General features: G+C 34.2%; 3 protein-coding genes across 3 annotated transcripts; all 3 read left to right on the top strand.

The window, feature by feature from the left end:
• Positions 1-531: 531 nt before the first annotated feature.
• LOC120135535 (abscisic acid receptor PYL4-like) lies at positions 532-1,498 on the top strand. The gene has a single exon (XM_039151810.1). The coding sequence runs from the start codon at positions 688-690 to the stop codon at positions 1,348-1,350; it is 663 nt and encodes a 220-aa protein (XP_039007741.1). The 5' UTR covers positions 532-687; the 3' UTR covers positions 1,351-1,498.
• Positions 1,499-6,870: 5,372 nt separating this feature from the next.
• On the top strand, positions 6,871-11,688 carry LOC120135487 (protein trichome birefringence-like 35). Its single transcript, XM_039151763.1, has 4 exons — positions 6,871-7,052; positions 10,614-10,680; positions 10,818-11,080; positions 11,570-11,688. Exons 2-4 carry the CDS (start codon positions 10,627-10,629, stop codon positions 11,616-11,618), a joined length of 366 nt encoding a protein of 121 aa, XP_039007694.1. The 5' UTR covers positions 6,871-7,052; positions 10,614-10,626; the 3' UTR covers positions 11,619-11,688.
• LOC120135593 lies at positions 7,103-8,281 on the top strand. Its single transcript, XM_039151854.1, has one exon. It carries the CDS (start codon positions 7,103-7,105, stop codon positions 8,279-8,281), a length of 1,179 nt encoding a protein of 392 aa, XP_039007785.1.
• Positions 11,689-11,841: the final 153 nt, after the last annotated feature.

The raw sequence follows: 11,841 nt of genomic DNA, 5'->3' as shown, positions 1-11,841 counted from the left end.
TAGGGTTTAATATTTGTGTATAGTAAAATAATAATTATTAATTAATAATTTAATATTTTTAATTATTTATAGAAAATTAATAAATTAATAAATTAATAATTTATCATTTTTATTATTATTAATTAGTAAATTAATAATTTGTTGAATGAAATAATTTTTTAAGATAACTACTAAAGAGTTATAAAAACATTAACGAGTTGCTCGCAAACTTATTGAGTCGAGTTAGACTTTGCTCGACTCAATTTGTTAAGATTTCAAGTCGAACTCGAGTTCGAGTCAACCCGAGTCGAATTTTTATCGAGTTTTGACCGAGTTAAGTTATATTTATTGAAGACAAAAGAAAAAAAAAAGAAAATACAGGGTGATTTTGGTAATTTGGAAACATTGAAAGACCGGGAGAAGTTGGTAAATTGGAAAGATAGAACAAGTAGGCATAGTTTATTAATTCTGAGTGGCTGACCGCATGAACTTTTTCTCTATATTAAAACCCTAAACTCCTTGTAGTATCGGTTAAACAAAAACAAATCTAATTACCCACCACCCATCCACCTCTCTCTCCCTCATTTAACATCGTCATCCTCTGCAAAAACCACCTCTTCCCAGTTGGAAAGCGACTAACCCATCACCTTCCCCATTTCTCCATATATATCTTTCTTCTCCTTGTGCCAGCCAAATAGAAGAATTAAAATGCCTGCGGATCCTTCAAATTCATCTCTCTTGCTCCACAGAATCACTAGTAACACGGCGGCGGCGACATATAACTCCACCGCCCCGGCAATACCTTCTGCCAATGATCATTCCTTCATGCTTTGCCAAAAACGGTATCCTTTAGCCTGCACTATGCCCGTCCCCGACATCGTCGCTCGCCACCACACCCATCTCATCGGTCCCAATCAGTGCTGCTCCGCCGTCGTTCAGCAGATCGCCGCTCCGGTCTCCACCGTATGGTCTGTTGTCCGCCGCTTCGATAATCCCCAGGCTTACAAGCACTTCGTCAAGAGCTGTCACGTCATCGACGGGGACGGTGAAGTTGGTACCCTTCGTGAAGTCAACGTCATCTCGGGACTCCCCGCGGCGAGAAGTACCGAGCGCCTCGAGATCCTCGACGACGAGCGTCACGTTCTCAGCTTCAGCGTCGTGGGTGGAGACCATAGGCTGGCTAACTACAGGTCGGTGACGACCCTCCACGCTTCGGCTACGGAGAACGGAACGGTGGTCGTGGAATCGTACGTGGTGGACGTACCGCCGGGGAACACCAAAGAGGACACGTGTGGGTTCGTCGACACTATCGTTCGGTGCAACCTGCAGTCACTGGCTCAGATCGCCGAGAATCTAGCCAGGCGCAAATAGCAAATCAACGTAGAACAATTCATTTTCGTGAGTAGATTCACAAGCCTCCATCAAGATAGATTAAATCTCTACCTCTTTCTCTAATGCATGTTCTTTTTTTCCCCCAAAACGGATAATCTTTAGTGATACGCCGTCGATTTTGTGAGTATCCGATTGGGTTGCCGATGGAACATCTCATCACTGCCAAAGTTCACGTTTATCGTTTCACCTGTGTATGTGTACAACTTTTGTCTTTTTACTATCTCTTTTGTTTAGTCTGTGAAATACACACTCCATTGTTGAAGTATATATCTTTTAGCCTCCACTATTGTCTTTCGTCGTCATTGCTGCCAATTGTTAATATATATATATATATATATATATATATATATAATAAAATAAGATAGAGATGTATTATTGAAAGTGATGAATGGAGTCATGGATCAACTTTGGAGAGAGCAGTATCATAAAATAGCAACTAGTTAACTCGACTCGAAAGCAGCCGGGTTTCAACTTTCAAGTGCTTCATAAGTTTCCATGTTATTGAGGTAGTCATTAATTCCATCATCTTCATGGCGAATCACCCAGTTTTGATACAATAAAAGTAAATAAATTTTGGGTAAAGTACACATGTTTTCTCAAATATAAGATGGTATTTTGTTTATCAATGAGAAAACATAAGATGGTATTTTGTTTATCAATGATCGTGTTGTTTTGATGAGTCTTTTGACGAACTTATAAAAATGATCATTTCGTTATTTATATATTTTTGAATTTATCATTTTTGTTAAAAAATTGATAGTTGTTTGAGTTTACATTAACATGTTAATTGAAATATAAATATAATAAAATATACTTTCAAAACAATTTGAGATATATATTGTGAATTGACTCTATGTTTATATTATATCATCAAATCAATGTTTATATTATATCATCGAGTCACTAATTAAAATATTACGTCTTCGAATTAGTGTTTGAAAATAATAGTGGTGTCGATAGATATCATTAAAATATAATTTTATCTTATTTTAATCATTTGATGAATATTTAACTCAGATGACCATCAATTTTCAACATAAAAAGAATAGTTTAAAATATATGAATGGTCGAATAATTATTTTATAATTTTTAATTGTAAAAAAAATTAACACCTTAACATCCTACCTTAGAAGACTATTTTTATACTTTACACATAAATTTTCTAGGTTTCAACTTCAACTATTTTTATACTTTACCCATAAATTTTCTAGGTTTCAACTCGTAGAAGTGTATCTGAAATGCAAATTGAGGAAAGATTATTACATGCACAAGGCTGTGAGATTGAGAAGAAAAGGAAAGGAAGAAGGGGATAAAAGGAGAAAAGGGTTGGGTGTGGAGTAACCTAGAAGTTGCCGGTTGGGGAAATGCAAGTTGAACTCAAATAAGTAAACACGTGAAAAGGAATCCTTTTATTTCTGCCGCAACTATCAACACGAGGGAATGCAACTTGCGAATTGTTTATCTGTCTTTCCCTTCTTTTTTTTTATGTAAAAAGGGAGTGCAAGTTGAGAGATGTTGAATGGCAAGTTGGGCAAGTGGGAATACTTTGTAATATATTTTGCATTATCTTGGTGTACTATTGTCTGCTTTTGAATGCTTTCACGCCCCTCTGCATCACCCATCCATCACATTACAACATGAGGAATCGTTAACATGTGACAATTTTAATATACGATAAAAAAATTATTATCGGTTTTATTATTTTTTAAATAATAAAATCGATAAAAATGATCGAAAACATTGTTATTTTAAATTTTTTTGTTATTATTGGACGCTTTACTGGTTTTAGTAACATATCTGGTAAAATGCTTCTTAAAATATTATTTTTTTACCGGGTTTTTCTACCACGTTTACCTACATAGGTAATTAATAATAATAACAAAACCGGTAGAAATAATAATATTTTCGATCATTTTTACCGGTTTTGTTATTTAAAATAATAACAAAACCGGTAACACTTTTTTTTAGCCTTATATTAAGGCTACTGTACCGTAGAACTTCCTCATTACATGACTTCCCATTTCTCTGCGATTTTTCATTCACTCCCATCTAGGGATGAGCATGGGTCGAGCTTGGGTTTGGGTTGGGTTAATTCAATCTGATCCAAAAATTTTATATTATTCACTCGATCCGAAAAATATAAATCTTTCACATGACCTGAACATGACTCGACTTTTTGAGATAAAATCCAAATTCGATCAGACCGAAAATAATAAAAAAATATTATTTTTATTCAATAAAAACAATAATTTAATTGAAAAAATAATATATAGAGAGATATTATTGTAATTATTCGTAAATATATAACGTAAAATTATATTTTTTTCGAGTCGGGTCAAGTCGGATATTTTTTACCCAAAACCCGAATCTGAACTGACCCAAACATCACATTTAAAAAAAACCTAATCTGAATCCTAAATTAAAAAAAAATCGACCCAATCGAGTAGGGTTCGTATCCCATGCCCATCTCTACTCCCATCACCCCTTACCTTCCATAATTTCCATGCCCATTCTTCTTTTATTTTCTTCGATGTATCCACGTTTATGTAACTAGTTATAAAAGTGTAAATTTCACGGATATATATATATATAACTATAGACGTTAGTTGAAGGGTAAACATTAAATCTCAAACATAAATTGTAAAATATATGAAATATGCATCGCAAAATTTAATCAATCACATGAACAACTTAATTTGATGAGTGGAAAAAAAATGGACAATAGCCCTAAGGGTGTGTTTGGTTCACGGAATGTAAGATTACCAGTGGGAATAAAAGATTATCAGGGAATAGGATTACTGAAAATGTTGTATTTTGTGTTTGGTTGGTTTAGCAGGAATGTAAGATTACATTATTTGGTTAAAGGAATAAAAGATTATTGGAATATATATTTGACCAAATTGTCCTTATTATATATTTGTTTTTTAACAAGTTGGAAAATATTTATATATTTTCTTTAAAAAAAATTTAAATTCATAAAATTTATATAATTTTTTTACAAAATTGAAAATATAAAAAGGTTTAATGAAAGGGTAAAATTTTATATTTTAACCCCTGAACTTTATATAAAATTTTAATTATAGATTTTTTTATATAAATCTAAAATAGTTTAAGGATACATTTATAATTTAACGTTCGTAGAATTTTTATTATTCAATGACAGAATAAGTATATTTTTTAAAGAAAAAATTTTTTAAGGGCATTTTAGTCCAAAATGCCGGTAATCCAACAATACCTAAGGAAGGGGAGGTAATGACATTCCCGGTAATGACATTCCCGGTATTATACCCTAAAAAAATTCACCATTGATAATATAAGATTACTGGGAATGACATTCCCAATCAACCAAAAGGGGGAATATGGATTCCATTCCCATGCGAATCTCACATTCTCTCAACCAAACACACCTACAAGTTTTGATAATAGTTTTAGTTTTTTTGACGCATCACAACCGAACTATTCATGTGCGGCATCCATATCTTTTTAGTATAAACGTTGGCATTCAATGCATTGATTAATTAATTTTGATCGGTTATTGTATTGTCTTTTTTATTAGTTTAGGTTGATTATAAAATAATATGTGTTTAGAATATTTTTAGTTGATTGAAAATGAACATATATTCTATAAACATGATTGTTTGAATCTAAGTACTCGGAAGAATAACATATTTTTATCGGGTAACATTATAGAGGTTATACTCATCGGTTTGCGATTATCACGATTATGGTAATAACAGATGCTACTGCGATCATTGCAGGTATTGCGATTGTGAAGTAATAGTTTCAAATAATACCTTTACCATTATATAACAACAATTATTCCGATACGGGACTGCTATTTAAATCCCTGCTCATAATTTAACTTACTCCATTCACAATGTTAATATTCAGATTATGAACGTAATTTAAGAGATTTAATACTTTATCCCACTAAAATAATTGATAATTAGTAAGAAACATATACATTTTTTAAAAAAATTTAATTTACGTGTTTAAAATATACTTAATGTTAGATATAGGTTGACATTTATTATCTAAGATGATGTTTGGTTGAAGGAAAGACTTAATTGATATTTGATATATATATTTTTATGCGGTGATTATTAAGTAGTATTTGTTTATAATATTTTTAACTAGTTGATAACAAATGTATACCTACAAACGTAGCTGTTCGAACTCAGAACTTTAGGGATAAAAACATTCCCTCTTATCATTGAGATCACTTGACATATTCAATAGATATTTAAAGCTATAATTCAATTACAATAACATAAAATAGTTTTGATTTTAATTAAAAGTTCAATTAATATTTTGCAAACATATTATGCTATTATCCCAATCACAAATATATTTCAATCAGAGACAGATGCAGAATTAATGTTAGGATGAAGAATTTATAAAATTTTAAGAGTAAATATAGTTATAAAATTTTAGGAGGGTTGAAAAATAATGATAGAGTGATCAAAAGAGTAAAAGTTGAATGATTAAATTAAAAACTTTTAAATTTCAATATCCAACATAAAATAAGAAATTAGTTAACTCATGATTAATATAATTTATCCTATTTTTTAAAGACATAAATTTCAAATTTGAAACCCTTCGAAAAGCAACTGAGAACTGTTTTTCCTGCAAATTGTTCTCCCCCCCCCCCCAAACAATCCAAGTTAAGGCACTAAAAGATCCCATATGGGGTCAATGATGAATGCATTAAGTTCGAACCAATCTTTGGTAATGATTTTTGACTTATCTGATAATCCATCAATACACTACTATGGTTGGTTAGATTAAAGTGTATAAATTTACTAGGTGATTTGATGAACATCAACAAAATACATATGTGAGTCAAACGGTTGATCTATGTGGCTGTCATGCATGACCAAACCACATCACATTAATTGATTTAACGTGCCACTTTAATATTCCGTTATCATATTAACGATTATTAAGACCGAGCTATTGATATGTTATAAATTGATAACATTAATGACCAACTCGATACTTTTAAAATTTTATTGAGTAAAAGATAAACTTATTCAAACATCAGTGACTATTTATGTAGTTTATCGTATAATTTAATTTAATTTTGTTTGTGGAGATAAACTACCTATTTGATCACCCATCTATTACTTATTTTATGTTTTTGTCATATAACTATTTTTTTAAAATCATACCTACAGTTTGGTTACTGATTGTTAAAAATTAACGGTGATACTAACATGATATTTTTCAAAATTATTTTTAATACTAATATATCATTATCTTATGGTGACACATTTGCATCACTATTAATTTGTAACGATGTGTTATCAAAACAAAACAAAAACGTAAAGTTAGTTATGTTTTGAAAAAAAAATAGTTGAGTGGAAAACAGAAACTATTTTTTAAAAGTGAAAAAAGAAATTAAGTATAGGTGGATGACCAAATTAGTAGTTTACCCTTTCTTTATGTTGAAAGATCTAAACACGATGTCGTTTCTTTCTAGGGTTTCAGAATTGGGAAAGTATGTCTGAACTCTGAAATGAATTGAACTTTCTTTTCCTCCTTATTTCCCATATTCTTCTTCTCTGTGTTTTCTTTTTCTAGGGTTCTAATCGGCGGCACACCAAGAAGCTAGGTTGGTTTCTTCTGTTGGAATACAAGTGTTTCTCTTTGGTATAGAGCATAGTTTCTCTTCACAGCAGGTGACTCCATCCTCTCATTCACTATTCTCACTATAATTTTCATTTTCCCCATGTTGAGTTTCCTCTCTAAAAGAATCCTCCATGGTAGGAGACCCATCAAGGTCAAACCTTTCAAATGCCACAATCTTCTATACATTCTTCAAAACAACCCATCACTTCCATTCTCAACCTCTTCAAATCAACAATTATTTACAGTCTCTTACCTCGTGAAAACCTGTGGGTTGTCCCCAGAATCTGCTTCATCAGTCTCCAAACGTGTCAGCTTTGAAACCCCAAATCAACCCGACTCTGTCATCGCCTTCTTAAAGAACAATGGATTCTCGAAAACCCAAATCGCAACCATCATCGGGAAGATGCCAGGTATACTTTCGTCTAGTGTTGAGAAAACCCTTTTTCCCAAAATCACCTTTTTTAAGTCTAAAGGCATTTCAAGCTCTGGTCTGACCAACCTCTTTGTTAAAAATCCACATATTCTTAGAATCAGCTTAGATAAGAAAATTGTCCCTTCTTTTAACTTCCTTAGCAATCTGTTTCAATCGGATAATGCTGTCTTTGGTGCTCTAAATCTACATCCCCGTATGTTTTTATATGATTTTGATTCTTACGTTTTGCCTAATCACAATATTCTGAGGCGAAATGGCGTGCCTGAAGTTAACATAGTTAAGGGACTTCGTCGGGTCCCTAAGACATTCTTCTCTGCTCCAGCTGAGTTTAAAGATGATGTTGAGAAAATAAAGAAAATGGGGTTCAATCCTGCGAGGTTTACTTTTGTTATAGCTCTATTTGTATTGGGTTCAATGAGCAAATCCACCTGGGAGAGAAAGTTTGATGTTTATAAGAAGTGTGGTTGGTCCGAGAAAGAGATTTTAGAAGCTTTTAAGGGTTTTCCCTTGTTAATGGCATTTTCTGAGGATAAAATTAAAGCGGTGATGAATTTCCTTGTGAATGTCATGGGGTTCCAGGCTTTACTTATTGTTAAACGTCCCAATTTGATAGGAATGAGCATGGAGAAGAGAATTGTTCCAAGGGGTTTTTTCCTTAAAGATCTTATGTCGAGGGGTTTACTAGAAAAGAAATTGGGGTTGAGGATGTTTCTGATTTCAGAAGAGTTGTTCCTTGAGAGCTTCGTGTATTGTTATGAAGAAGAAAAAGCTTCTGAGCTGCTAAAACTCTATAATGAAAAACTGAACCTTGCTGCAGGGGGAAAGCTTATGACAGACAAATCATAGAAGATATGTCGAAATATTTTCTTTATCAGTATTCTTTTCTTTCATAATTAACATTCTTGTTTATTGACAAGAGAGGTTGATCAAATTCAGAGCTTAGATTAGTTGGTTTGTCCGAAGGAATAATTACAGACTCCAGATTGTCTTTACGCCTTTGATTGATGATAATCTCATATCGACAGGAGGAGATGGGTGTTTTTCAGTGAAATATTGCCTTAAAAATTTTTTTGGTAGCGTTGTCGATTGTTTTCCGTGGGAAAGAAACGTGTGGGCTGGTGTGGCTCCTCCTTGAGTTGAATCTTTTGTTTGGTAGGTAGTGCACAAGAAGATTGCTATTAAAGCAGAGTTAATAAAACGTGGGGTGCAAGTTATAGAAGATCTATTGTATCCGTTTTGTGGGTTGGTTCAAGAAACGGTTTCCCACCTTTTCTTTTCTTGCAATGTGTCTTGGGGGTTATGGGTTACCTTTTTGCGTCGTTTAGAGGCTTCCTTTGCAATTCCGGAGTGTCCTTTAGCTTTATTTTCAGTTTGGGCAGATCTTGTACCTAGATCAAGTGTTTGGGGTTTATTCCAGGAGTCGTTTTGTGGTAGATTTGGAAAATGAGAAACGATATTGTTTTTAATAATGGAAAATTGTATTGTGTTCTATTATCTTTTCTCTCGAAGTATAGAGTGGCAGTTTGGTTTTCTTCGAAATTTCCAAAACTGATGGTCTCTTTTGATTGCCTTGTGGGGATCTTGCGTTAGCTGATCGTGTGATGTGCTCTGTAAAGTAGCCTTCAAAGGTAGCTAGTTGGTCTCCTTCTCCTTCCAGTTTTGTTAAAGCGAATGTAGATGGTGCTATGCACAAGTGGTGGTCGAAGGGTGGCATTGTTGGGATGATTCGAGATGAGAAAGGAGTGTTGCTGGGTTCGTTCTCTGAAAGTATTGGATTTGGACCTCCTATTATGGAAGAATCGATGGCTATTAAGAGATGATTGAATTTGTTTGTGGATTTGGGGATGTCAGCAAACCGAAGGCTTATTTTGGAATCCGATAGTGCGGTGACAGTAGATTAGATAAAAAATCCAACTAGTTCCACCCCGATGTTCCTATCCTTAGTCATAGATATTGCAAAGATTGTGGTTGATAAATGTGTCATTGTACGTCATGTGGTGAGAGCAGCTAATTGGGAAGAGGATAAATTCACCAAACTAGGGATTGGTTAAGTGGAGGGGATTTATTCTTGTTGTTGTTTTGTTTTTAGGGAATAGTTGATAGCTTAGGTCATTGTATAAGTTTGTTCCTGGCTGAGTCATTTAGGAGGTAGTTTTATGTAGGGTAATTACATATGCTTAATTGTAGTGCATCTTTGCACAGTGTTGAGTGCTGTCAAGGGTTCTTGGCGATAGTGTGTTCTTATTGTACCTGGGTCTTATGCAATAAAATTTCTAAGTCACTTTTTTCCTCCTTCCAATGTTCGTTAAGTCTTTGTTGCTTGACGGATATGAAGGGAGTTTTTAATGAGGCCTTCCTTATTATAAAAAAAGAAGAAAGATTGTCTTTACTATTTGGCACTCGATAGAAGCTGTTGCTTAAGAGGTCTGTTTACCATTAAGCGTAGGTGCTGAAGTTTTCGAAAGAATAATTGAATCTTACATGTTAGTCTTGCTATATTTTAAGTGCAACAATGAAATGTGTGTTCACTTGAACACCTTATTTTCCTTATGTTTTATGCTATTCTGATGAGCAATATAGATCCCTCTTATATTCTAATCATCTCCTGCTAGTTCATGGTCATATTTAAGATCTGGCATAACCATTTTCTACGTCTTTTGTTGGTTTGGTTTCTCTGTCACTTAAAAAGTGTACAATTTTCCCCGAATTTGCTTTGATCTAATTCGATTTTTTCAGAATCAGGGGTTGGCTTTGTTGGTGAAAATGGACATGTGAGAGAAGCACAAATAGAATACTCCCCTTCCCACTCTTCAATCACCAATCAAACTCATAAACACGGCTATAAGCAGCTGGCTCAATCTGCTCATTAAATATTTAATGACCTTTGCTCCTACTTTCATTAATTCAAGTACAAGGCATTCATTAGTCAACCAACGTTCTATCATTAAAAATCTTTTCATTGTTAGCAATGCTAGATGCCTTTTACAATTAGCATCCATTTCAGAAAGTTCAAGGTTCCTGCTTTCTGCAAAACCCTTTGGCTTCTCTGAACACCACATTATTCACCATTTCCCTGACGCCTAGATGGAGCATAAAGAAACCCCGTTTCCCTTTGATCATGGTTCTTCTCATCGTTTCCATAACTTGTTTGATTCTCTACAATGAATTCAACTTTCAGCAAAATCGTCACAATGGAGCTTACAAAGAATTCTACTTTCAAAAAAATCGTCCCAATGCAGCTTCAGGTGTGGTTATCCATCTTCAATCTGCACTGTTTTTCTTTGAATTTCAGCCCAAAAGTTCTTTTCCCTTTTCAGAAAGATTTTTGCTATGTTTGAATAACTGAGGATTTGGATATCTCTTATTGTGTGGGGTTTTATAGGTTTTGGATAGATTCAATATCTGCAACTCCACGAAGAGCTACAGTGAGAAGAAAATCCGGTGGGCGGATCTGGATGCAGAATCGGGTTGGTGGCGGAGTACAAGGCAAGAGAGCTGTGATATGTTCTCCGGCAAGTGGGTATTTGATAACCAATCACACCTGCTTTACCAAGAGTCGGACCAGTTGGCTTGCCATAAGCATGGACAGTCTGATCTGCAATATCAGTATTTGAGATGGCAGCCTCCAAACTGCAGTTTGAAGGGGTAAATTTACCATTTCATTTAACCGTTTTCTCACAAGTTAAGAACCATGTCTCGGATTTGCTTATATGTAGCATAGTAGATAGATTTGAATACGAGATGTAGCTAATTCAAGAGTACTATGGTATGAATTAGATGCACTGGCATTGCAACTATTACTGTGTGATCAATGGAATGTGATTCTTCCGAGTAGTGAAACTGTGGGTTTATGTTTTGACTTAGATAATGGAACTTTCTGTCGATCTTTTTCTCAGATTTGCTTACTATATAGGCTTCAAGCTTTTATTCGCATAGTATATAGATTCGAATACATGGAGCTGTAGTAATTCAAGAACACTAATTGATGTGATATGAATCCGATGTATTAGCATCGCAACTAACCATGTGAAGCATGGAATGTGATTCTTACGAGTAGTGAAACCGTGTGTTAATGTTTTGGCCTTAGATAATGGAACTTCCCGTCAGTTTTCCTCTATTTTTTCCGGTGTGTAGGCGGAATGTGTATGAAATGTGGGAGAAGTTGAGAGGTAAGAATTACTAATATTTGCTAACATATTGCCATTAACCAAGAGGAGTGAGAACCCGGAAGCGAAGGAAATTGCTATAACCAAATGCGGGCTATCACTACAGAGGGCTACTAGGGAAGTGGTTCCGACTTGCCGACCATGACATGGTGGATAAAGTGTTTTCCGGTTTGGGTTCAAAGGTATCTGTTATCAATATTACTCATCTCTCGGAATATCGAAAAGACGAACACCTTTCTA

This window comes from Hibiscus syriacus, unplaced genomic scaffold, assembly GCF_006381635.1.
Source record: "Hibiscus syriacus cultivar Baekdansim isolate YM2019G1 unplaced genomic scaffold, ASM638163v2 tig00110610_pilon, whole genome shotgun sequence".
Classification (NCBI taxonomy): domain Eukaryota; kingdom Viridiplantae; phylum Streptophyta; class Magnoliopsida; order Malvales; family Malvaceae; genus Hibiscus; species Hibiscus syriacus.
This window is presented reverse-complemented; position numbering and strand designations above follow the sequence as displayed.

Coding starts and splice junctions, on each gene's coding strand:
- LOC120135487 (XM_039151763.1), top strand. CDS start 10,627: ATGGAGCTTACAAAGAATTCTACTTTCAAAAAAATCGTCCCAATGCAG. Junction 10,681..10,817: donor TCGTCCCAATGCAGCTTCAG/GTGTGGTTATCC, acceptor GGGGTTTTATAG/GTTTTGGATAGATTCAATAT. Junction 11,081..11,569: donor CCAAACTGCAGTTTGAAGGG/GTAAATTTACCA, acceptor TCCGGTGTGTAG/GCGGAATGTGTATGAAATGT.
- LOC120135535 (XM_039151810.1), top strand. CDS start 688: ATGCCTGCGGATCCTTCAAATTCATCTCTCTTGCTCCACAGAATCACT.
- LOC120135593 (XM_039151854.1), top strand. CDS start 7,103: ATGTTGAGTTTCCTCTCTAAAAGAATCCTCCATGGTAGGAGACCCATC.